This window comes from Apus apus, chromosome 4 (genome assembly GCF_020740795.1).
Source record: "Apus apus isolate bApuApu2 chromosome 4, bApuApu2.pri.cur, whole genome shotgun sequence".
Taxonomy (NCBI): Eukaryota; Metazoa; Chordata; class Aves; order Apodiformes; family Apodidae; genus Apus; species Apus apus.
Genome location: NC_067285.1, coordinates 82,999,412 through 83,027,144, shown reverse-complemented (window position 1 = coordinate 83,027,144; position 27,733 = coordinate 82,999,412). Strand labels below are relative to the sequence as shown.

At 35.8% G+C, this 27,733-nt stretch overlaps 1 protein-coding gene across 1 annotated transcript in view; it reads left to right on the top strand.

Moving 5' to 3' along the window:
- The window catches only part of FAT1 (FAT atypical cadherin 1), a 110,626-nt gene that overhangs the window by 63,468 nt on the left and 19,425 nt on the right, over window positions 1–27,733 (top strand). Inside the window, exons 6-17 of the mRNA XM_051617770.1 lie at window positions 258–468; window positions 2,605–2,673; window positions 4,576–4,715; window positions 12,077–12,352; window positions 12,566–12,776; window positions 15,563–19,630; window positions 20,268–20,464; window positions 21,828–21,981; window positions 23,417–23,650; window positions 24,960–25,349; window positions 26,717–26,931; window positions 27,348–27,485. Of these exons, the coding sequence (XP_051473730.1) occupies window positions 258–468; window positions 2,605–2,673; window positions 4,576–4,715; window positions 12,077–12,352; window positions 12,566–12,776; window positions 15,563–19,630; window positions 20,268–20,464; window positions 21,828–21,981; window positions 23,417–23,650; window positions 24,960–25,349; window positions 26,717–26,931; window positions 27,348–27,485 (6,303 nt within the window). The remainder of the gene's footprint in view (window positions 1–257; window positions 469–2,604; window positions 2,674–4,575; window positions 4,716–12,076; window positions 12,353–12,565; window positions 12,777–15,562; window positions 19,631–20,267; window positions 20,465–21,827; window positions 21,982–23,416; window positions 23,651–24,959; window positions 25,350–26,716; window positions 26,932–27,347; window positions 27,486–27,733) is intronic.

Below are 27,733 nucleotides of genomic sequence, written 5' to 3'. Positions count from 1 at the left end.
TTTGACACTCTTTCAGGAAGAAAGCAAAATAAAAAGTGAATTTATGGCAACAGTTTGTTCTGCTATCACGTACTGCATGTTTTTTCTCCATTTGTTGCCCAACATAATGAAGGGCAAGTGGCACTTTGAGAGACACTTAACCTTTTTGGATATATCTCATATAAACAAACACGCTTGGAGCTTATTACTACTTCTCCATTTATGTGACATAATGTTTTATGTGAACTTGTACCCTAAAAGATGTGTTTGTTTCACAGATAAAAGCTGTAGATAATGGTCGGCCACAAAAATCATCAACTACACGGCTTCACATAGAATGGATTCCAAAGCCTGTCCCACCCACAGAGCCCATTTATTTTGAGGAAGCATTTTTTTCTTTTACGGTGATGGAAAGTGACCCAGTTGGTCACATGATTGGTGTAATAGCTGTTGAACCTCTTGGAACACCAGTTTGGTTTGACATAACGGGTAAGGATGCCTTAAGAGCTTTTATTCTTAGAAACAAATGCATGGAGTCTGAGATACTTGAGGACTCATTGCAGTTTGGACTCTTAATTGCTTTTCTAAATAATGCAGTGTTTTGGCTTTCTTGAGCTGTGGATACATATTTTTTCCTTTGTTTCATTTTAAATCAAAATTACTTAAGTTTTTTATCAATGCCACGCTATATATTCAGGATTAAAATTACATTGCAAATTACAAAAAAACTGTGTTGCAGGAATGACTTATGAATATTCTGTCAGTGAAATAAAAGCAGATCAAAGAAATCTCATAGACTGTAGGTTAGGGCAAGAAATAAAATGCCAGTTCTCTGCAAACTGCGATTATACTGTTCACATTGACTTCTTGTCCTCTGGGCTGCTTCTCAGTTTGCTGTCCCTTGATTCAGTACTAATAAGAAAGCTTGCAATGTTCCTAACCCTAGCAAACTTCTTCTTATTACTGTATCATACCTTAGTCTCTACTATTGAAAGGGGAATTCTAATCAGTAATATGACTATGCATTGATGCTCTGGTTACAAAATTAATAGTACTTTTTAATTTCAGACTTAACATCTCCTGTGAGTACCAGGAATACACAGAGACTTCACTGTATAGCTGATAATAAAATCAAGTTCTGTCCTGTCCTACATGCTTCAGAACTAAGGAGAATAGCACAGCCTTGCTTCAGGAGAGATACCTCATAATTAAATGTTTCTAGTCTTAAAATAACCCTATGAGATTGGGATTTTTTTTCCACCACATTCAAAAGAAAGAGGATCCTTTATCTGCTTGATTATTGTTGAAAAGTTTTAGGTGTGATAATGGTGTTACGTTGTCGGGGACAGCATTTGTAAAATTGTTTCTTAAATATTTAATTAGTTTTAAGGTCTGTTTTGATGGTGTGCATTTCCTAAGGGATGCCAAGAACAGCAACACTTAGAAACATTTGTAAAACTGATACATGTAGCAGAAATATATAAATGCCAAATACTTGAGTATGTTCTCAGACAGCTTTCAAGTACACGAGAACAGACAGCTCTTTATTAAATGCATGCTTCATGCATGAACAATTTGTGATGATATTGAATAATTTCTAATGTATTAAATATTCATATAGTTTTTATTTAAGTCATTTTTTCTGATGTATTCTGGGGGAAGAAAAAAAAAAGAGTTCCTGTACAAGTAGATGATAGTTGAGTAAAAAGTGTTTGCATTTAGACCAACAGAGGTGTTAGAGGTCTGTAGAATTGTGTAGAGGGAGTAAAGAGTTCAGGATGCCTCCTTCTTACAGAGGTGAAGCTCTCTGCATTAGCAGTCTTTTGAAACTGAGGCTGCTCTTCTACTGTTCTCCCAACACACACGCATATAGACACGGGAGTAGAAAAGCTTAAAATAGAGAAAGACGTTAAGTGAGCAGGAGTGAGGACAAGATTTCATGTGCTCCAGCTCAAGCAGGGTTATCCAGTCAACGACAAACAGAACCATCTGTAGACCAAAAAGACAGCATTAAAGGAAAGGTTAAGAAAGGGAAATTGTCAGAAAAAGGTGAGTGGTTCACAGAGATGAAAGAGGCCTCAGAGGTCTGTCAGAGAGCACAGAAATTATGCTACCTGGGGTTTTTAATTAGCAAAATTTGTTAATTAGATTGGGGATGTAATTTTCTTTTGTTAGTTTATTTAGTTTGCTTCAACTTTGTGTATTTTGAACAGTGTATACATCTGAATAGGATTCTTACAATTATAGTATTTTTAATTTCTCCTTCTACGCATGTAGCACAGTTTGGACACTTACAGAATTTTTATTTTAGACTTAACACAGAAAACAGATGAGATTTTCTTGCTATTTTTAGAAGGACATACTCAGAAAAATCTGATGGGAGAGAGCAGAACTTGTCCATACACTGTAGAATAAAGCATTTGATTTTGACTGTTTTCTTAGTAAAACTGTTTTGGAAAGTTTGTTATGTGATCAATTAAGTTGTGAACTTATTGGACACTCTTACAGGTCGTCACTTTACTGCCCTCTTTTACTGTTTCTAATAGCATGAATTAATTTGATTGACAGCTTTCCTTTGTGTTCTGTGCTTGCTTTCCATGCTTTCTTTCTTTTTGGCTGAGCCAGGAGACAAGCTTGCTAGTGAAGTATTTTACATCTTTCAGATGGCTTGTGACCTGAACTGTACAGCAGAAGGTATCTGCTGAGATCACATAATTTATTACCAGATTATGAGATCTGAAATGAAAGCGTACATTTATAAAATATTTATTTTATTAACCCTTCGGAAATCAAAGTGCTCACAGTTGCATTTGTGACAGGTTCGTTTTTGTTTTGTTTTGTCATCGTTACATTTACACAGCATCAATTCAGAGCATGTAGTTTTGGCTTTGAGCAAAACTGTTGCTGTTGCACTTTCAGTGTAGCAGATGCAGAAGTCTGGGTTGAATTCTGCTTCAGTGAATTACCAGATATCCCAGCTACTACAAAAATTAGGCAAGACTTCTGTGATTTTCTTGGTAAGAAAGAAAGAAATGTTGGTTAGGGAGCTTGTCCCTCTATTGGGGAAATTAATGATCAGATTCATACCCATTTATCCTATTATTCCTTTAAAATGGAGATGACTTTGTTGAGACATCTGACCCATCTGAGAAAATTGTATCACATGCCAGCTATAAAAGAAAAGTTGAGACTCACTTTCTGAAGCTGACACCTTGCACAAAGCCCATTTAAAAAAAATAATGTACGCTTGTTAAAAACAAAAAGTTGTTCCCTTTAATATTATCGAGTTTATATCCATTTGTGTAATTCAGAAGCTGCTGCTAGGCCAGTAAGTGGAGCTGACTTTCAGTGAAACTAGAAAGTTTACATTATCTCGGTCACTACGAAATATCTTCAATCCAGTGAAGCAGAATCCAGCCCATCTTTCCTAAACTGATATGTCTGTCATGCAATGGAACCTTCTAAAAGTGAAATCCTTTTTACATATGAATGGGGCCCATTTCAGTATTTACTGTTCTTTCTTGCAACCCTTGAAACTTCATCCTCTCACTTCTAGACTTTGCTTTTCATAAAAGGCATTCAGTGATTTACAAAACATAGAACATAAAAACTGGGTTGTTTTGTTTGGGTTTTTTTGGTTTGTTTTTTTTAGAAGCACTCAGATGATATCTAAATGCTAACCTTGTAAAATATAATTAGAAAAACACATGCACATAATTAGGAGAAATTGATTTGCCATATCTAGCACTGGCTTGGCCAGAATAAAAATTGCTTCCTCCGTTTTAGGCAGTTTATTGAGAGGTCTAAACCAATTGTAGTTAAATGGTAGTATTTATCATTGCTAACAATATTTGGATTTAACGGACATTGTATTCTCATGACAGTCTGCTCAGGGTGGCATGATGATGATCAATTAAACGTTTTAATGCCTAAGTGTAGCTGTTCATCTACACAGTTTTTTAACTATTTCAAAAGGTAATTTGAAAGTTGCACAAGGAAAGTTAAGATAACTTGCTTCAGAAAAAGAGCTTGGCCATGTTTAAACATTGGCCATTTAAATATTTAGCACTCATCTGAGTTAGTGAGCTTATCTCAGTAGGAGTTAGTGAGTTCTTTGGATTCTTGCCATTGAGGTGAGAATTCCTGGGGGCACTAGCTTTTTCAACCTTATCTGTAGTCATATACAAGTATAGTAATTTGTACTCTGATTCGAAAGATACAACTAGTCAGTATATCTGATTTGGGGTTTTCATTTATTTTTATACAAAGTAGTTTTTTTTCCTAATTAGCCTGATTGCACAAAATAAAGTATCACATTTCATGTAGTAATTCTCAGTTTCCTGCTATTTGGAATCTTTAAATTCATGTTAAAAGTAAAGAATCTTGCTAGGAACCTAGCTGCTTACTTTCCATAAGCCAGACAAATCAGCTTTGTCCAGAAAAAAACCAAAGGATTTAAAATAAATGTGTGTATATAAGTGTAAGTGTATATAGATCCACCTTCATTAAGCATCTTGAAATGAACATGATCATACATGAAAACAGTGCAGCAGTGCTGTTTTATTAACTTTTTCCTCTCCCGGTTTCCTGAACAAGGTGGCAACTATGACAGTCGATTTGATGTAGATGAGGGGAGTGGAACCATCCTTGTTGCTAGACCTCTTGATGCAGAACAGAAATCAAATTACAACTTGACAGTTGAGGCAACAGATGGAACCAGATCTATCAGCACTCAGGTAATGGACTTCCTAATGAAACACTTATAAAAGAAGGAATTTGTACCTTGGGGGCTGGGGAGGGTGTTGCATTTTCTCTGCACTATTTTTTTCATCCTGGACAACAAGCATGGCTTATATAAATTAGGGACTCTGTCTTAAAATAGGAGTAGATTCTGATACTTATAAGGCCATGTTGCATGGGGGTCCAGGTGAAAGACTGTGTGTTGCTATGCTGTAGTCTGAAGCAGCAGCTTTTAACTTCTATCACATTCCTACATGAGTGATGAAAACAGAAACTAAGCCCTTCCATGCATGATTTACTCACAAGAAAAGGATTAATACTTCTTATCTGAATTACCCCTTTTTATCCAGCTCTCCCCAGATCACCAAATAGTATGATTACTTGACTTCAAATGTAGAAGGCGACTATTTTAAGGTTGCCTGGTTTGTTCCCACTCTGGATGACAAGTTTTACAATGTTCAATTACCATTTTATGAAACTGAATTGCTCTTTCTGCATGGTGTACATATAGAAACAAGATTTAGGTGCTAACATTTCTCTGTATCTTCCTGAGTACTTTCTTCTAGCTTCAGTGGAGGCAGAGATTACCAAACACTATCCAAAAAGCAGCGATCTCAGACAAACCGAATTTTTCAAATTACCTCTTTACTAAAGCTCCACGGTGGTCACAGCTCTTTGGAGTTCAACTCATAAGTTCTAAGAAGTTCACTTTAAGGCCTTTTGTTACACTACTGGGAATAACTCATAATGAAGTGGGTTATTATGTATATCCCTCCTGTTTGTCTCATCTATTTTCTTTCACCAGCCCAGCACCTGAATATACTTCAAAGAAAAGATTAACTAAGGTTGGTGTGTATGAAGCCATGAGCATAGAGGAGCTCCACTTTTCTTCCAAATAGAAAGGAAAGGATTTATTTACTGATTTAAGTCTGTTGGGTTGGGACAGTGATGTGTCTGTATTACCTGTTCCTATGTTCCTCTTGCTTAAAGAGCAACAAGTGGGTTGGTGCTGTCTTTTCTGAATATGGAAATCTGTTACAAATGCAATTTCTTGTTGTTCAACTTCTATGAAGTATGTATGATTTTCTGTTGTCTTTTCTAATGTCTTGTATGCTGTCTCCTTAATTTCAGTCAGAAGGAACAATGTTTCTTGTCAATGTTTAGCATTTAAAATAGAACCCTTATTGAGCTGCCTTAATATCTGAAGGCTTGATAGGTCAAACAGGCTAAATTCCATAGTAGAAGATTGCAAGAGAGCTGCCATTGCCTTTAATGGTGACAGTTGAGTGGTACTCTAGAACAAAGAATCTCCAAACATGACAACACATCCTGCAGTCAGAATTTGCTGCTATCATAGTCATGGTACCATTGCTGCTGGTGGTGACAGCTACCATAAAAGATTTGGAGAATCCTGCTGTCAATTTGTTGCCTAGTTGTAGTAAAACCATTGAGCAGATTAATTTCTACTGATTACAGAATGCTGGATGGAATGGATTAATTAGTTTATTCGAAGAATGTGTAAGTTAGAAGAAACACAAATCCAACTAAAAGAGAATTCCCTTTGCCAGGAAAGTCAGAAAGACAGCATGAGGCTTTTCATACACAGTTCACCCCCTCCTGAGTATGCAGTCAAAAATGCCACCATGCAGAGTATGTTGGGGTTGCGTGGGGACTTGTAAAGGCTGATTTTTTGGTCTTGATGACTGCAGATATCCTATCCAGCACTGCTGCTTATATAGCTGAATTTATGCAGGCAACCTGAGCTGGCACAGCTGAACCATAATTTGCTTTGTTTTCTGTAACAACCAAGAACTGGAATGTCACAAGCACAGTTTAACCTTCACCCCTTCTCTTCCTCAGGGTTATGTGATTTAGTTCTTCTCAGAAGGGAACAGCGTAGCTTTTGTCCGGTTTCTTTAAATTTGTTAGTTTAGTATTTTATAAAGCTGGGTGAACATTATAAATATTTACTGCAGCAGTCTTCTGTAGAAGAATTGACATACTAGTCTCAAATTTATCATCTCTTACTTCTGGGATTGCTTTTTGCATTATTTTCTTTTGTATCTTTCCTTTCCTTTCTCAGCCAGAGTTGGCAGGAGCAGAAGTTGTGGTTTCTGTTACAAGTGAGCACAAAGACTTCCTCTGCATTGTCTTCCTTTTTCCTCTGCTTGTGGGATCAGTACAAGTAATGCTGTTGCTGTTCTGAGTCTCACATTACTGTGACAGAGAGGAGCATGGATTATTTCGAACTCTGCAACTGTTGATGCATGAACAGACTCCTGATTTTAACCGATTATTTTAACTCCCCCATAACTCCTGGCCCACACAAATGGACAGATCTGTTTAAGATAACCCTTGGGACTATCCTTAAGTAGATGCATTTCAGATGAGGCTTAACTTCAGGGGAATTAAAAACATTGATATGAAATAAAAGTTGAAGGTGTAATTTATGGCTGCCAGTGTATAAATTCCATTACTCACTGCTGAAATAAAGATGATAAATGTTTGAGTGCTGATGTTGTGTTGGCTGCTTCTAAAAGGTGATAAACAGGTAAAATGGAGTGACAGCTAAAAATCTGAATACTGAGTGTATGCATTAGGAAAAAAAAATACGCTATACACAGCTTTTAGCTGACAAAGTAATTGCTGTAAACTTTGGAAATACAGTAAAGAATTTAGCAGACCTTGATTAACAACAGATTAAGTAATTTTATGTTTAATTTGAAAAAGGAAATTACATTTTCAAGACACTGGGGAAGGGCACAAGAAACTATAATCTTACTGTGTAAAAGCATTGCATTGAATCTGACTTTGACATAGGAGGCGTTGGATAGCCTCAGGCCATTAGCATCTGTAGAGCATTTGACTCTTTCAGGACTTCAGTTAAATAGGTTTTTTGAAAAATAGAGCAACAGTAGGCGTGGAGGCTGTTAGAATTTTGCATGCATCTAAATGCCAAATGCATGATGCAAAACAAGGACAAATTCCAGGCCTACAGTACTGGTGTTTGACAGATGATATTAGAGATTACTAGTGTCATAGTAGAAAGGAATATCATCTACAAAATACCCAAATCAATGTACTAATGTATTCAGATTATAAGCTTTTGCCCTTAAATACAAAAGTTTATTCATAGGATGTAAGTTCAAATATATGAACTAATAAGTAGCTCGGTGGAGGGAGAAAAAAAAGCCCTGTTTGTAGCTATAGCCACTTCCAGTCATTGCTATGTCTATCAATATTTTTCACTGGAAGTAATAGTTAAGATGGTTTAAAGCTAATTGTGGCATTTATTGCTGTGCTATTGCAGAATCTTTAATCTTGCTTTATGCAAAATTTATATGGTTATTATGCTTTGAGAATGAAGGATAGAATATTTTTCATTGATTAAATGTCCATTTTTATCTTGGGATCACCACACTGGTCCACAGAGACGTTTTAGAACTGGAATGCAGTTATATTATCTCTGGATAATATAATTGTTGTTTATAAAAATTTTTATAAACACGTCAATGTAACTATAATGTCATTAAAAATGGAGAAAGGAGGAGACTTGAAACAGCACATAGAATCAGGTACTGAAAAATTAGGCTACAACAGTCCAAAGGAATATAATGTTTACATGTTAAGCACTGAGTATGTTTAGTCAGCGGCACGTATCTCCTCTATAACTTACTAATAATTAATGCATTCTGGTGCAAATTTAGGTTTCACCTGGCAAATAATTAATAGTCCTAAAAAGTCCTGGGCTGCTTTGTTCTTTGTGTAACCAGGTTATATCACTCTCAGTGAGATCTGTAAGTATAGGGTAATTGTGCAACATAGTCTTTGCATAACTTTGCAATATACATCAAGTTTCTTTAGTTCCAGACCATTTTGTTTCAGAGAACACATTATGGTCTGTTAATATAAAACTTTTCTGTAGTGGACCTCCTAATTATGCAGCTTATTTCTAGTGGGTAATACTAGTATATTCCATTTGAATTTAATTTCATTGAGAATTTATTTACCTGTTTTTTGCTGTATTATACATGTTACTTTAGAATAACACAAGCTCTTAATGTATTTTGTTCTCAGGTACACAAACCCATCTTTTTAAAGACCTATATGTCAGTCTTTCAAATTGTGCTCACAGTTATTACTTCAGGTGCCTTTCATTTAATTTGAAGGCCTGAACAGTTTTCAGGAAAATTTGGTTCTCTTATATTTAAGAGGAAATTGCATATCTAGCACCTGTCAGCATCGATAAGAAACCTTGTCTTGAAAATAAGCTTTCCTTAGGACATTTATTTAATACTTCAGATTGGAAAAAGCGCCTGGAGTTCATCTAGTTAAAATTCCTGCTCAAAGCAGAGCAAACTGTAGTTTGATCAAGTTGTTCCGGTATTTGTCAGGTTCTAAGTGCTTGGGATGACAGAGGTGTCGCCTCTCGGAGCATGCTTTTATGTTAGTGTTTAATAACTCTCCTTGAAAATAATTTTTTTCTTATGTCTAATTGTAGTTTCCCTTATTGGAGCTTTTGAGTGTTGCCTCTTGTCCTTTCACTGTGCACTTCTGAGAAGAGTGGCTTTCTTTCCTGCAGCCCCCTTTTATGTAGTGGGTAGAGAGCTTTTAGATCCCCATTGATTTCAGTGGCCCTTCACTGGGTTTGTTCCAGTTTGTCAAGATCTCTTTTGGACTACAGGGTCCAAAACTGTGGAGAATCTAGAGTCCCACCTGTGGGTCCCAAATAGAGAGGACTAACTCCTTTCCCCCTACCTGTGGCTTCCCTTATTAAAGCAGACCAGTGTCCAGTTAGCCAAGTTACATAAAGGGTGCCCATCAATTCATGTTAAGCTTACCCACCAGAATCTGTGGAGGGGCATAAAAGTACAATATCAGTGAGTAAAAAAATGAATCCTAAAGAATGTAGGTTAAAGACCTTTCACTTGAGTCTAAGATAACTTTGAATTATAGGTGCATTTAAAACGGTTGCACTAACAGATCAAATTGTGGTTTTGTAGTTGTATTTACCATTGTGGAGAAAAACTGCATGCCTGAGCAAGTAATTTGACAAGTAATGGAACGCCTGACTAAGCCACTTGTATTGACTAAGTCATTACGTTTATTCCTTAGCAGTATTTTCATTAATAATTCACATCTAATAGTGCTATACATTTATGATGAGCTGTCTTTTTACCTGCTTAGTGCAACATTAGAAGTCTCCTTACATGTTTAGCAGTAAAGTCATTTTAACTGCTCCACTAGCTAATAATAGAGGAAGTTGGTGCTAAGTTCTTCTGATTATACTATCAACAGATCACTTCTCAGTTAAACTGGTTTATTGGCCATGTGCTTAGTCTTGCAGGTACCAATGTTGTTTTCTAACTCACTACATTACTGGCATTTAATTTAATACTTTCCACAGGTTTTTTGTGGTGCTCCATTCTAGAAAAGCTACTTTCTTGTATTCATTTTGTGTAATACCAGCAGCACAGGTGGCCATGTCTTCCACTCCAAAGATTGATCTAACAGTTACTCTGGAGTTGCATTCCCTCCCACCTGAGGGTTTGACCTAAGTTTCCATACTTCCTCATTTGGAGGGAAATAGATGTGAACTTAAGTAACAGTTTTGATTTAAATCCATCAAATTTGACACTGTCTTTTCACTTACTGTTTTTCTGAGTCTAAACTTAATCTGTGGAGTGGTGGGAATTGCTGACGTGTTCATTTTGAAAGCATAGTATCCATGAATTAAGGGTTGTAATTGTGTATGATCTTTTAACCTTTTAGTTATAAAACAAATGTATTTGTATAGTTTGGTTTGTATCGACAGTCGTGTTTTTCTCCATTTTAAAAAAAATTGTTGGCCATATTCTTTTGGTTTTATTTTCCAGAGGACCAGTGTTCAATGAACAGGTGTCTGTACTAAAGTGCTGTGCAAGTGACTGTACTGGACTCTTCAGTATTTTTTCTTCCAAGAGGCACTGATTTCATTGATATAGAATTAAAAAAACAAAACACAGAACTTTACTTGTGTTGCTTTTATTACAAACTCTCTAATAATGAAAATAAAAAAACCCAACATATTTAAGGTCATAATCTTTTCATTCTTGCTTGTTGAATTTGTTAGTATGTATATTTAAAAACTTGATCTAATAAGTATCTTGGATCACCTACCATTAATTTTTCTCCCCACTGAAAATCAATATATATTCCAGCTCTTTGTTTCCTATCTTTAATCAGTTTCTAATCATTTATTTCAGTGATAAAATCTTGCGATATCCCAGGTTTTGGGAGGACTTTGCTATTTTAAAATACAAAATTATCCCAAGAGTTCCACACTCGGGTCTTTGTGTTCCCAGATTCTCACTTCCATTAATCAGTCTGCCCTGTGGTGCATCTAGGGTTGGTGCAAGACTTAATTATGTAGATACAGAAGTCTTTCTGTTGTTACATAGAATAAGATCCTTCCAACAGTCTCCTAAACTCATGGTAGCATTTGTAGAGTATATCCAAGGACTGCCTATGTCTGCCTGGTGTTTATTTAAGTATTTTCAGCCTGTATTAAAATATGCCATTATGAAGAGCTCATTGTATTAGAGCATAGATAGTAGTTGCAATCTGGCATAATATACTTGCATCTGCAATAAGTCTTTCAGGAACTGGTATGACTCCTGTTGATACACTTAACACCTGTCTTTCCTTGGTACAAGTTTTAACTTAAGATGCTAGTTTTTCAAGGTTGAAGTTGAGGAAGTTTTCTTTATATGCAGAGAGACATATGGCATTTCCTTATTATTTATCACCCTCAGGATTCATCTCATCTAGTTTCTACTGCATGCAGTTTGATACCTTGTCTAAATTGTATCTTCAGACTCCACCAGCTATCAATGGGAAGCAAATACGTATCTTCAGAAAGCAATTTAACCTACTTAAATCATAAGTATATATTTGAAACACCTGTTGATGGCACTTAACCAGTTTATATAAAGCAGCTAACCTTTGGGTGGCTAAAAGCATGGCTATATGTGCAGCACTTAAAGAACTTGAATTTAGCCATGTGTTCTTGGAGCTTTGCTGTCCACCTGCCAATTCCTTTGCATTACTCTTACTTGTCTGATGTTGTCACTGTTTAAGGAACAGGATGGTGAGTGAATGCCAATTGGATGGTTTTCTGGTTAGGCTTTGAGGAATAAGGCAGATTTAGGTTTACTGAGCATCTTCCCTTCTTATTTCTCTCCTTCCCTGGGAAAAAAAAAAGTCTTGCACTGGAATTATTTCAGTATTATGGTGTGATTTTTAATGAAATATCTTCTTTCCATCTCAGTCTCCCAAATATAATCAATGCTTTCCCCTTCCCATTGTATTGTTCCAGGTGTACATCAAAGTCATAGACACAAATAATCACAGGCCTCAGTTTTCTGCTTCAAAATACGAAGTTGTTATACCTGAAGACACCATACCAGACACAGAAATTCTGCAAGTCAGTGCCACAGACAGAGATGAGAAGAATAAACTGATTTATACTATGCAAGGCAGCACTGATCCCATCAGCCTTAAAAAATTTCGTATGGACCCTGGAACTGGCACTCTTTATACTTCAGAAAAACTGGATCATGAGACCATGAACCAGCATATTCTCACAGTAATGGTAAATAAACACAGAATTTCTTCTGTAGTCAATGACAAATATTTTTTTTTTAAACATCTTTTTAATTTGTCCCCTTAATTCAAATATTTGTTTAATTTTTATGTAGTCTTTGTCTCTTGTCACTGGTACAGATTGAACCTTGAATTAGTACTAATATTTTATGAACTACTGAAATACCAGTTCTAATTATTAGTAATATGCTAACTGTTTCAGGTTCGAGATCAAGATGTTCCTGTAAAGCGCAACTATGCTAGAATCATCATTAATGTTAGTGACACAAATGATCATGCTCCATGGTTTACAAGCTCTTCCTATGAAGGACGAGTGTATGAATCATCAGCTGTTGGATCAGCAGTCCTCCAAGTTACAGCATTAGATAAGGACAAAGGAAAAAATGCAGAAATTGTGTACTCTGTTGAATCAGGTATATTGACTTTCTTACATCTTCAGTTTATTTTGAAGAGATGCTTGCTAATACTTTGTTTCAGCTGTAGACATGAAAAAAATAGTAATGAAAAAGAGGGCAGTACAGGTGAGTGTGTTGTATTCTGTGGAATGTCACTAAGATACAGCCTAGGAGCATTTAAAAGAAAACCTCAATGGCAAATATTCATCTGCCTCCCTTAGCTATTTATGTTATCCTTTAGATACATTTGAAGCATTCTAGTAGTAGTAGAAAAAAAAGCTACCTTTAAACCTTTAAGAGGGGTATTTCCTTTAAAAATTAGAGAAGCCTTAAATTCAAATCTGAAAATGCTTTTTTTTAGTTAATGTTTTTTTGTGACAAAGGCTATGTTAAATTTTCTGATGGCTGTAGCAAGGAAGGGATTGCTTTGCATGGTTTCTTCTGGCTGAATTTATATCATAGAATCATAGAATGGTTAAGGTTGGATGGGACCTTAAAGATGATCAGGTGCCAACCTCCCTGCTATGAGCAGGGACACCTCTCACTAGACCAGGCTGCACAAAGCTGCATCCAACTGGGCCTTAAACACCTCCAGGGAGAGGGCCTCCACAACCTCCCTGGGCAACCTACTCCAGCACCTTACTACCCTCATGGTAAAGAATTGCTTCTTGATGTCTAACCTAAATCTCCCCTCTTTCAGTTTAAAACCATTTCCCCATGTCCTATCACTACCCTCTCTGATGAAAAGCCCCTTTCCAGCTGTCCTGTAGGCCCCTTCAGGAACTGGTAGGCTGCTACAAGGTCTCCCCAGAGCCTTCTCTTCTGCAGGCTCAACAGGCCAAACTTCCTGAGCCTTTCTTCATATAGTGGGACTGCTATTGTAGCTCAATAAAGTATATAAGAACTCTTTAATAGCTGGCAATTAGCCATTAAGACTCCTTTCAGATTGCAAGCCAGGGAAGAGCATTAGGTGCTGCTGCTTATTTTTAATGTCAGAGTGTCTTTCTGAACGTTCTTGTAACAATGCAATTCAAATGATGGCAATTTTGAATAATACAAAAACAGGATGACATTGAGTTCACTTACCAGATGGAAGCAAGTATTGGTTCAGCCCATTAAATCTAGATGCAAGCCTGCTATTACCAAGGTCCTAAACTATTAAGGCACTATGAAGGGGAAAAAAAAAAAAAAAGGTATTTAAAATGCATTATTTAAGTGCAGTACTACTGTCAAGGTAGAAAGTAATTTAAAATAAAGATCCCAATAATAATCATAAGAAACTCTATATTTAAGAAAACAGTACATAAAAAATTATTCAATTACTGTTGCATCCAAGATGATATGTGCAAATGTGGGTTTAACATAAGTTGTTTTGTAAAGCCTAGGAATTTTTAACTTTACTTTTCTTTTTTTTCCCCAAAGTATTATTTTGACATGAAAACGTATTTCAACACTATTAAAACAAAACTGTGATTATGATACTCTGAAGAGGAATAATGTATTTCAGTGTCTTATAAGTTGCTTATAATATGTTTGTTATCTGTTATTTATATAAATGTGACTTTTTAACTAAGCAGGTCACTAATGTCCATGAAACTTAGTCTCTTGCCTTTCCCATTTCAGTAGTGCTTGTTTTCTGAATGCCAAAACATGGCAAGAAAAAAAAAAAGTGTGTGTGTGTGCTGTCTAGAATGAAGTCACACCCTGTTCTCTTCCTCTCTTCTAGCTTTTTGTCATGCTACATTTGTTTTACTGTGATCTACTGGGAGGTTATAAGGCATTATAATTAACGTTCTAAGCATATGGAAGGAACATTCTTTAAATGTTTGTAATGGCTGCTTAGATTTGTAATGCGATATTCTAAGAATGCCACTGTGTTTAGAGCCTCCATTGAAAAAACCCAAAACAAATCCCAAACAAAACCCCCTCTTGCCTACTTGTGTGCATAACTCAGAAGTTCCTAATTATTATTTTTTTTCCATGCTGAGAACATAGCTTTCATATAGCAATTTTTAAAGAAAATAAAATGTTGAATCTTCCCTGTTAAGTACATGACCTGAATATTGCATGCAGTGCAGTTCAGATATGTTTGAAAATACAAAGAAAACAAATGTTTATCAAGTAGCTGGTAATCCTCAGTAGGCAGTATTGTTTGTTTAATACTACCACAGGAAATAACTTGTGTGTGTATTAACGTGATGTAAGGAGAGAGGTAATCTTTCTGAATTGGACTACGAGTTAATTTTGAAGCAGTGATTTAAATGATACTCGCATAAGCAATTAAGATTCATGACTGTGAATTCATTAAAACACTTATTTTTTTTCAAAGCAGTCTAGTTATTTTAGATCATAAAATGTAACTTGTATTCCACCAGTGCAAACTTCTGAATATAATTTTCTTTCAACTCCACTAGATATTTAAGTTGGCTTAAACATAAACTCACTGACAATGATAATTTGAAGAAAATCCATAATTTGAAACTTGAAAAATGCTTATCTTTCAAAGGTTTTAAAGGGAAGGTGAAACAATTTTTTTGGCATTTACTTTTAAAGGCTTGGATGGCTCTGCTGTCTTATGTTTGATGCAAAATTTCCACAAGTAAACTTAGTATTATTGCTAACTCTTGATTATGGAACGCTTTCCAGAGAAGCTAAAAAAAACTTTTTTTAAACAAAACTAAAAAACTTTAATATTGTCTTTGTTAATATTTGTTATGTGATCTCTTTTAGTATGTAGCTGAATAAGCAATTATCCTTTAAGTTTTGTATACTTCTTTCTTAATTACTTTTCCTTTTCTTTACAGGAAATATTGGAAATTCCTTCTTCATAGATCCTATTTTGGGTATAATTAAAACTGCGAAGGAATTAGATCGTAGTAACCAGGAAGAATACAACCTGATGGTAAAAGCTACAGACAAAGGAGATCCTGCAATGAGTGAAGTGACCTCTGTGCATATATTTGTTACAGTTTCTGATAATGCCTCACCAAAATTCACAGCAAAAGAATATTCTACAGAAATCAGCGAAAGTGCCAGCATTGGCAGTTTTGTTGGAATGGTTACAGCGTACAGTCAGTCTTCTGTAGTTTATGAAATAAAAGATGGTAATATAGGAGATGCCTTTGCTATCAACCCAAACTCAGGTGTCATTGTTTCTCAGAAGATACTTGATTTTGAAACTTTGCCTATTTACACTCTAATTGTGCAAGGAACAAACATGGCTGGCTTGTCCACTAACGCAACAGTTTTGGTACATCTTCGGGATGAGAATGACAATACACCAATTTTTATGCAGACTGAATATACAGGACTCATTAGTGAATCAGCTTCAATTAACAGTGTGGTTCTGACTGACAAGAATATCCCGTTAGTAATTCGAGCTACAGATGCTGATAAAGAATCTAATGCTTTGCTTGTTTATCAAATTGTTGAACCATCTGTCCGCAAGTATTTTGCTATTGATTCTAGCACTGGTGCAATTCGAACAGTAATGAGTCTGGACTATGAGGAGACAAATATTTTCCACTTTTCAGTGCAAGTACATGATATGGGAATACCACATTTATATGCAGAATATGCAGCTAATGTTACTATTTATGTAATTGACATCAATGATTGCCCTCCTGTGTTTTCAAGAGAGTTGTATGAGACATCTGTTTTGGTTCCAACTTATAAAGGCGTGAAAGTCATCAGCGTAAATGCCACTGACGCGGACTCAGGGATTTTTTCACAATTAATTTATTCCATTATTGATGGCAACATTGGAGAAAAATTTTCAATAAACCCTAAGACTGGAGATATAACAGTACATAATACAACTCAGTTAAGAAGCAGATACGAATTAACAGTGAGAGCATCTGATGGCAGATTTGCAAGCACTGCATCTGTAAAAATTAATGTGAAAGAAAGCAAAGCAAGCCAGCTGAAGTTCACACAGAGTTCTTACTCTGCAACAGTGCAGGAGAATTCCACAGAGGCGAAAACAATAGCTGTTGTTACTGCTGTAGGGAATCGAATAAATGAGCCTTTGTTTTACCATATTCTAAATCCAGACAGCAGATTTAAAATAAGCCCAACTTCAGGAGTCCTTTCAACAACAGGAATACCATTTGATCGTGAGCAGCAAGAATCTTTTGATGTGGTCATAGAAGTGACTGGGGAATATAAACCATCAGTTGTTGCACACATTGTAGTTAAAGTCACAGTGGAAGATGTAAATGATAATGCCCCATTTTTTGTCAGTCTTCCATATTATGCTGTTGTTAAAGTAGACTCTGAAGTAGGCCATGTTATTCAACGTGTCACTGCAGTAGATAAAGATACAGGCAGAAATGGAGAGGTGCATTACTATCTCAAAGAACATCAGGAACATTTCCAAATTGATCCCACTGGTGAAATCTCACTGAAGAAGAAGTTTGAACCAGACACCCTAAATAAGGAGTATCTGGTCACAGTAGTGGCAAAAGATGGAGGAGACCCTGCCTTTTCTGCTGAAGTTATAGTCCCAGTTACAGTTATGAGTAAAGCTATGCCGGTTTTTGAAAAGCCTTTCTACAGTGCAGAGATACCAGAAAACATTCATCTCCATAGTCCTGTGGTACATGTTCAGGCAAACAGCCCAGAAGGACTTAAGGTGTTTTACAGCATCACAGATGGAGATCCTTTCAACCAGTTCACTATCAACTTCAACACTGGAGTTATTAATGTTGTTGCCCCTCTTGACTTTGAGTCTCATCCAGCCTACAAACTGAGTATTCGAGCAACAGACTCCTTAACTGGGGCGCATGCTGATGTGTTTGTAGACATAATAGTGGAAGACATCAATGATAACCCTCCTGTGTTTACAGAGCAGTCTTACACTGCAACCCTTTCAGAGGCATCTGTCATTGGAACATCTGTTGTACAAGTGAGCGCTACAGATGCCGATTCTGGAACAAACAGGGGGATTTCCTATCAGCTGGTTGAGGATAATAATAAAAGTCAGGACTACTTCCACATAGATAGCAGCACTGGACTTATTCTTACAGCAAGAACTTTGGACTATGAACAAATTAAACAACACAAGTTATTAATAAGGGCCATAGATGGTGGCATGCTGCCCTTGAGCAGCGATACCATTGTAACTGTTCATGTAACTGATCTCAATGATAATCCTCCTCTTTTTAACCAATTGCTTTATGAAGCTAAAATTAGTGAACTGGCTCCCCGAGGGCACTTTGTGACATGTGTGCAGGCCTCAGATGCAGACAGTTCAGATGTTGACAACCTGGAGTACTCCATCTTGACAGGCAATGACCAAAAGAATTTTGTAATTAATAGTAAAACTGGCATTATCACCATCTCAAACCTACGCAGACAGACACTAAAGTCACATTATAATCTTAATGTGTCTGTTTCTGATGGGGTCTTCAGAAGCTCAGCCCAAGTCCATATAACTGTAACCAGTGCCAATATGCACAGTCCTGTTTTTAGCCAGAATGAATATGAGGTTGAACTAGCTGAAAATGCTCCGTTGCATACTTTGGTGACTCAAGTTAAAGCAACAGATGAAGATTCTGGAACATATGGCCATGTCACTTACCACATTGTGAACGACTTTGCCAAAGACAGATTTTATGCAAATGAGAGAGGGCAGATATTTACCTCTGAAAAGCTTGACCGTGAAACACAAGCAGAAAAAGTAATTGCCATTAGTTTAATGGCTAAAGATTCAGGAGGAAAAGTTGCTTTCTGTACTCTTAATGTAATACTTACAGATGATAATGATAACGCTCCTCAATTCCGAGCAACAGAGTATGAAGTAAATATTGGGTCTGATGTTCCACGGGGTACTTCTGTTATTAAAGTCTGGGCATCTGATGCTGATGAGGGTACAAATGCAGACATCACATATGCTATTGAAGCAGAGTCTGAAAATGTTAAAGAAAATTTAGAAATTGATGCATTGTCTGGTATAATTACTACAAAAGAAAGCTTAATTGGTTTAGAAAATGAGTTTCTGACCTTCTTTGTTAGAGCAGTCGATGGTGGAACCCCCAAAAAAGAGTCAGTTGTTCCTGTATATGCTAGAATACTCCCACCAGAAGTGCCTCTTCCAAAATTTTCAGAGCCATTTTATTCTTACACAGTTTCTGAGGACATTCCAGTTGGGACTGAGATAGATGTTATCAAAGCAGAGCGTAATCAGACTTTAGTATATAGTCTGATTAAAGGAAACACTCCTGAAAGCAACAGAGATGATTTTTTTGTGATTGACCGACAAACTGGAGAGTTGAAACTTGAGAAGACTCTTGATCATGAAACAACTAAGTGGTACCAGTTCTCAGTTCAAGCACAGTATGCAACTGAAGATTATAATGTTGTTTCCTCAGTAGAGGTAAGCATTCAGGTAAAAGACACAAATGATAACAAACCAGTGTTAGAGTCCAACCCATATGAGGCATTCATTGTAGAAAACATGCCAGCTGGAACAAGAGTCATCCAGGTTAAAGGAACCGACTTAGATTCAGGACTCAATGGGCAGGTCACTTACAGCTTGGATCCTTCTCAAGAGCTAGATGTTATAGAATCTTTTGCCATAAACATGGAAACTGGCTGGATTACCACTCTCAAAGAACTTGATCATGAGAAACGAGACAAATACAAAATCACAGTTGTTGCGTCTGACCGGGGTGAAAAAATTCAACTGTCTTCTATGTCTGTGGTTGAAGTAACTGTTACAGATGTGAATGACAATCCTCCACGCTTTACTGCAGAGATATATAAAGGAACAGTCAGTGAAGATGACCCTCCTGGTGGGGTAATTGCCATCTTGAGTACCACTGATGCTGATACAGAAGAAGCCAACAGACAAGTCTCATATTACATTACAGGTAAATCCTTTAGAGTTGTGTCAGAGTAATCATTTAAGTGCATGTGTAACAATATGAGATACAACTCCAAGTTACTGAAAAATATAAACCATAGATCTGCAAATAATGTATATTTCCTAGTATTAGTATTAAAAACTCCAAGAGAAAAAAAAGTAATTTTAGAAAACAGATCTTTGCCTTTCCATTTCATGTTTGCCTTGCTTAATATGCTTTCCTACATTTTTTATTTACTTATATAAATCAAATTTAATTTAAATAATATACTTACAATGAAATTAGTGATGTAGTTAAAGAACAAAATAAGGCAATTTCACAACATAATAAGACTATGATATTTTCCAGTGGAATATTTTATTGGGGTTTTTTATTTAGAATGTCTTGCTATGATGTTATCTATAATGTTTTGTGAATTTCTACATTGATTTTTATAGATTCTGTTGGCTGCAGTTAAATCTGTCATATGAGCATCTACTGACTATTTCTAGATAGAAAATAAAGCTGTTTCCCTGTAATGCCACAGAGAATGGCTGCCTATTTGTATTTACATTTTTTTCTCTTTAGCTAAAAACTTAATGTTGATAGAGTAATAGTACCAATTTGTCTCATCTTTAACTAAATGTTTCTTACCATATTTCAGGAGGTGATCCCTTGGGACAGTTTGCTATTGAAAATATACAGAATGAATGGAAGGTCTATGTCAAAAAGCCTCTGGACAGGGAAGGAAAGGATAATTACCTTCTAAATATTACAGCTACTGATGGGACCTTTGCAGCTAAAGCTGTGGTGGAGGTTAAAGTCCTTGATGCTAATGATAATAGCCCTGTCTGTGAAAAGGTAGGCACAATCTTGTGTCTTCAGTGTTCATCTGCTTCCATACATAAAATGTAAACTTTCTCTGAAATTGCTTCTCAGGAAACTTAGAAATAGGAATTCCTTTTATGCTGGTAGCAGAAATTTGAACAATTAAGATAAAATCCTGTTGAAGAAAAGTTATTTCATGGGCAGGTTTCTTAAATAAATAATAGTTTAAAAATTGTGTGCTTTTAACACTCAATGGGTATTTGAAGAGTATAGTTATAGTGCATTTCTCCCATGTTAATGTGTACTTCTCCAAAATAAATTTTTTTAAACTGCAGCCATGACACTTGATATGCTCTATTTTCTGAAGGAAGCAAAGTCTCAAAGAAGGCTGCATACCATCACTCAGTTGAGGTATTTGTGCATTTCCTGTCTTAAAAGAGTTGAAGAGACTGGAATATTGTCCTACAGTTGTACTCAACAGCATCAACAATCCGTAATCCATAAATGGTTTGTTGTTGCAAAGCCACCTACCTCACCAGATTTGATAGCCTGCAAAAATGGACATGAGAAATAAAGAATGGAAAAAAAAATATAAAGGTGGACCCTGCAAGTCATATAATTGCTTTATGAGAAAGCCCTGGGTTTTTATAGTTGGCTCTGTTTTTTTACTGTAGCACATTTGGACTTTTCATAGCCATCTTGTTGAACACAAAATTGATGTTACCAGGCAGAATTTTTTTTTTTTTTTTTCTTACTTGATGCTTACATTGCTTACTTATATATAAATTATTGCAGTTATATACAGACTGGTAAGTCAGTGTTTTTTAGCTTGTTTTCCTTGGTTAACATTGGTGTTGTAAGGCTCAGGTCCTTCTAATTTAATGCACATGCCTGACATGGATGAGCTCTAAGTGTTTAGTACCTTTAAATTCTGTGTGGGTGTTTTTTCTTAGTTTTTATTTAAACTGGAAGTTTTTATTTCATGTAATTACAAAAAAGGCAGGTATTAGTTTCTTCTAGATTGAGCCAGACCTAGAAAACACAATTTGCCAAAAGAGGAAAAAATGAAATTACCGGAATTTATAACTCCTATTTTGAGAATGCATTTAAGTTACAAGTTTTTAGAGTTCTTAGCTGTGTAGTGATTCTCAACAATCCCTATGGTTGCAGTATTAGTTACTTTTCTGAATAATCTAATAAATGTGAGGTAATTAGTTAGAAAATCTGAAGTTCTTTTCATTGGCAGGTATTTCATCTTCTGGTTCACTTCATATGTTACCAAATATCCAAACAGGATATTGTCTCATCTGTTATTCCTTCTTCGCTTCCCTCTTTTTTTTTCCCTTCTATTTACTTTGTATGTTTAGTCTTTGAGTGTAACTTTAAAATCTTGCAGGCTTTGTACACTGATACTGTTCCTGAGGATGCCCTTCCTGGCAAACTGATAATGCAGGTATCTGCTACAGATGCAGATATGCGTTCCAATGCAGAGATTACTTACACACTACATGGCACAGGAGCAGAAAAATTCAGGCTTACTCCAGACACAGGTAATAATACTTAATACACCATAAAAAATACCAATCACCACTTCATGTAAAAAAAAAAGTTTTACTATTACATGGGCATAAATATATGCCAGGAATTGAAGCTTTCCATTAAGGTTTATTTTTTTATATAACTGTTTAAAATGTGAGTTTCTACTGCACAATTACTAACAATATGTTGAAGAAAAGGGGAAAAGCAGGTATTTTAATATATTAAGAATAAAATAATAAAGAGGGTAAGTGCTCTGAAGACAGAAATGTCTGTGCTGAAGTGACCGGAGTAAAGCATGCTGTAAGTTTTGTACTTCTTATATCCATTGTAGTAGTATCAATAATTGTTTATAAACTGAAAATATCTTAATTCACATTCTCTTTGCTATCATTTGGTTTGACATATTAAATGGGATGAGGTTAGATGGAGCATCAATTTTCCTTCCCAACACCAAAAGTGCCTCCATTTTTATTGGCAGCGTTATATAAATGAGATTAATTTACTTGCTTGACTTTGATTTTCACGGCATTTGTGTTTTCCAGACTATAATACAGGTCAAGGCTAATACTAAAATCCTGTGCTATGCAGGCTGCAGTAGACAAACAGTAGGAAGGTAGTAGTAAACAATACAGAACAAAAAATAGATAAATATAAAGATACAGTGGAAATATGGAGGAGATTAGAATACTTCAGTAGCAAAATAAATTAGAAGGATCTTACTTTGTGGGTCTTCTTGATTTAGATTGTCACCTGTGTGCTGTACTAGCATGTCACTACATAAATGCAGAGTTAGTAATGCTAGAATACTCAAACAGTATCTCAGAATGGTTTTTTGTAGTGTTTAGAAGGAGGCAATGTCTTCACATTGTGCCTGTCATAGTGTTTTCTGTCATGTTAGAGAGGAAGTATGTGTTGCACTTCTAGAGGTTTGTCTGTAGCAGCAAGTACTATTTGATTGTGTGAATAGCTCTGTTTATTCATTCAGTGTTAGAGGAGAAGAGTCAGCTCAATAACCCTGGGAGGAACACAGCTAAATAGCCCAGGAAAGCTGTACATGGATTTCACTTGCATTTTGTTAAAGCCAGAGTTATAATATTTTAATCTTCTTTACACAAAAACAAGTGAATTTGTTCATGTATACACATTCTCTCTCTTTCTGCACAGTCAGATAGTCTTTAGCTAATTTCTGTTTCAGAGGCATTTGAAAAAATGGCAAAGGATTTTAGTACTTAATCTTTTAAAGCTGAAAAGGCAAGCCACCGACATGCTTTGCCCAAAGTGGAGCTCGTTAGTGCAGTACAGCTGTTGACTTAGTCACTGATGAAATTATCCTCAAAAAGAAAATTGTTTTGGTTTTATGGGTACAGATAGTTTTACAGGAAAACACATGAGGGATACTTAAGTCTTGCAACTCGCATCAACTTACGTATGTTATTTTTTTTGTAGGTGAACTGAAAACATTATTGCCACTTGATCGTGAGCAGCAAGCTGTTTATTATCTTCTTGTGAAAGCCACAGATGGAGGAGGAAGATTCTGCCAAGCTAATATTATTCTGACTCTGGAAGATGTGAATGATAATGCCCCGGAATTTACAGCTGATCCTTACTCCATTACAGTATTTGAAAACACAGAGCCTAAAACCCTTTTGACAAGAGTGCAGGCAACAGATGCAGATGCAGGTATTTATTCTTTGACCAATAGTTTTGTCATGGTCTCAGAGTTACAGTAATGTTTATTTAGTCTTATCCTGAGAGGTGTTAAGTCTTTCAGTGGAACTGACAGATGTTCAATACCTCTCAGGATTAGACTTCTCAAATATATGTTTAGGTCTACTAAATCAGGTAACACCTGACTGCCATGTGAGAGTAGCTTAGAAAGCATCCATTTTGTGTCTCTGCAAAAAAGAGGAGGGGGGAGAGGGACAAAATGTAGGATATTTTTAGTGTGATAATATTATGACAGGTTATGTCCTTCATTTTACTCCAGGTGTAAGTAAAAGGAATATCAAGCCATGTCTGTTCGTGTACATGTGCATTCATAGATTCTTGAATGAGAGCTTCTCAGGCTAGCCATAGATGATCACGTGATAAAGAGAGCCCTTGTTGATTGTAGCATTCTGTATATGGTACCCTGTTAAGATTTTTGCTGCTTCTTTATCTTCACTATTTAGTTACAAGTATTGAAGCAAAAAAGAACTGAAAATTACATTAGAAAGAGTTTGTTCTTCGGCTTTTTAAGGAATACAACAGGAGAAAATATTTTTAAAGGTGTGCGATTTCCATGTATAATCAGTTTATTAATCAAATAATATTAATTTATAGTTGCCTCAGTTTTGTGAACCAACCAACCTGCTTTGTGCTGTGGTAAAGCTCGGTTCTGAATTGTAGGGTAACAGACAGATGTCTTCACACTTCACTAGTCTTTGAGGCTCAGGAGGAGCAAAATGCTTGGCCCATAAACCTGTAGGGTTTTTGTTTGTTATTTATTGTTTGTTTGTTTTATTTTGATTTATTTTTTTTAATACAGGAATGTTTCCAACAATTATGTTCCTATGAATTGTGGGACATGGTTCTTAAATAAACTTACTGGAACTGAGTCTAGTTATTTGATGCAGCCTAACTCTCATATCCTCCCATGTTATTTCTAAGCCTGCTAAGCAAATGCTGTTGTTCTAACTTTATAATTAGATTTATATTACTAATAGTTTCATGTTAGCTAGTACTGTGACTGAAGCAGAACCATGCTAAGTGTTTTTTGTGTGGCAGAAGCTTGGTGCAATGAAGGGTTAACTTAATTTTTTAAATCAAATTACATCTTTTTGGAAATCATTCTGCCCTTCACAAAAGCCTTTAAGTCTCGCTGAAATTTACTTTAGCATGAAGAATAATATTTAGTATGCCTGTGTTATTTCAATAGCTATCAGATCTGTTACTATGTTAGTGCCTTTTATCAGCTGCTTCATACTCTGCAATTGTTTTCAAAATGCAGGGATGAACCGTAAAATCCATTATTCACTGGTGAACTCTGCAGAGGGCCAGTTCTCTATTGAAGAATTCTCAGGAATCATTCAGTTGGAGAAGCCTTTGGATCGAGAACTACAAGCTGTATACACTCTAACTTTGAAAGCTACAGATGAAGGTTTACCTAGAAGACTGTCTTCAACAAGTAGTCTTATAGTTTCTGTTTTGGATATAAATGATAATCCACCTGTATTTGAACATAGGGAGTATAGTGCAAGTGTATCAGAGGACATTTTGGTTGGAACTGAAGTTCTCCAGATCTATGCTGCAAGCAGGGACATTGAAGCCAATGCTGAAATCACATACTCAATACTCAGTGGAAATGAACATGGAAAATTCAGCATCGATTCAACAACAGGTAACAGATTACAACTGTGAATATATACATTAGGCTAACCAAGCACAGTTAATTCAACCAAATTCAACACTAATACACTTACTCAACCAAATACATTGTGTCATCTATGTGCAGCATCCTTGCTGTCCACCCAGGTTGCCGGCATGCTTACTAGAGGAGTGCAGTAGAATGTAAAATGAATACTTTATTTGTTGCTGCTATTTATTGTTGCTTGGGTTAGATTCACTTAGCTGGCAAAAGTAATGGTTTCCTAGCTGGTGTGTTCTCCACCCTGGTGGCAGAGGAGGAGGAAAGACATGGTTCTGTAATGACAGAAGTATACTAATAGTTTCACAAAAGCTATAATATCAAAATGAATGTCCAGACTTGGCAAAAGAAAGATCAGAATTTAAATTGATTGGGAAAACTAGTAATTGGTCTACAAAGGCAGTGATTCTAGAGGAGTTTGATATGGCACTAAAGAGAAGTTGGAATATTCTGTTCATAAATCCACCATAACAGTGGACATTTAGGTTTATCTATTAGCCAGATTTAATCTCATGAAGCATCTTGGTTCTGTGCAGAATTTTTCACTATTAAGGACAAATCTTTGTTAAAAATCAATATATACCTCAATTCTAGTCATGTTTTCTTACATAGTTTTTTTCTATAATTAATTTCTGGTAAAGTTAGATTTTTTTAAAATAAAATTTCTACCCAATAGTTAATAGTTGTTAATTATAACAGCATGATTGAAACTACTGTTTTTCCAGCTGCTTTTTCCAGTGTGCATGCTGGTACTATGGAATAGAAGTTCTTTGCCAGTTTAACTTCTTCACATACTTGAAAGGAGTAAAAACAGAAAAACACTTCCAGCAGCAGATCAGCATGTATGTTAGGGACTGCACTATGTTAACTCTCTGGTTAAAAACTCACACTTTTAACTCAAATATTTCTGTCAATCCAAATTGACACTTCTCTTACTATACCTCTGCATACTCCATGCCTGACATTAAATGGTGGTTGCAAAGTCAGTCAAAGTAAAGTTAATTTCATATTTCTGGTTAATTTCAATTTGAAAATTAAGTAAAGGACATTTTCTACATGCATTTTTTTTGTTTTACTTCATTTTTGTCATTAAAAATTGTGAGCCAGGTGGTTTTAAACTGTGATTCTTTACTGGTAATGGCAGGAACTTCTTACCTTTCTGCTTTGAGGTGTAAAGCCTGATCATTTCACTGTGTATGTGTAGCTTCAGCTTTACAGTAACAAATCAAGCCCTGAAGAAGCTGGGTATTTGTCAGACCAAAATAAAAAGGTGTGATATATGATACTACAGTAATAACTGAGTTTATGTGAGATTTTTTCTTGTTTTTTTCCTTCCCTAGGAGCCATTTTTATCATTGAGAGCTTGGATTATGAAAGTTCTCATGAGTACTACTTGACAGTGGAAGCCACAGATGGGGGCACACCTTCATTAAGTGATGTTGTAACAGTAAATATTAATGTAACAGACATCAATGACAATACTCCAGTGTTTAGCCAAGACACTTACACTGCAGTAATCAGTGAAGATGCTGTGATTGAACAATCAGTCATTACAGTATGTATTATTGTTTTTTTCCTTTGAAATACTCTGTTATGACAGTCATTCTTTTAGTCTTGAGGGAATAAAGTATTGATTTGAAGATGGAGAGCAGTTATTAGACAAGTTTGCCACTAAGTGAATTGAAAATTTATTTTGAAAAAGTTTCAGCACGAGGGATGTGAGATGCTATGGGGAAATAGATGATATTTTGTGATGTATTTGCATTCTCCTTGTGAGAACACGACCTAATTTTCAAAAGAAATTCAGGAAATTAAGTGATGTTGGTATGTTCTATTTGGATGACTTTTCTCTTGAGAGAGCTATGAAATGTGTTGAACCAAAACAGCTGTGTTTGTCTTCAGGGTGAGTTTATTTGAAAGATGATAGAGTCTATTTTGACCTGTGTTAAATGAGACTGTACTGTCCCTTAGGTTATGGCAGATGATGCTGATGGACCTTCAAACAACCACATTCACTATGCAATTATAGATGGCAATCAGGGAAATCCTTTTACAATTGACCCTACCAGGGGTGAAATAAAGGTGACTAAACTTTTAGACAGAGAAAAGGTAAGTTTTTTATATTTTTGAGCAGTTGGGATTAATTTAGCTATACATAATTGAAGACCACATTTTATTATACTTGTAAATTACCATTTCAGGTATTCCAAAATTAATATAGCTGTAACAAAGTGAAAGCATCTATTTCTGTCCATGCTTTTTGGGGTCGGGGGCAGGTGTGGTGGGAGGAGAAAGAATTAAATATATGAAGGCCAGTTTTATTGTGGGGTACATCAAAATATTTCTTCCTTAGAAAT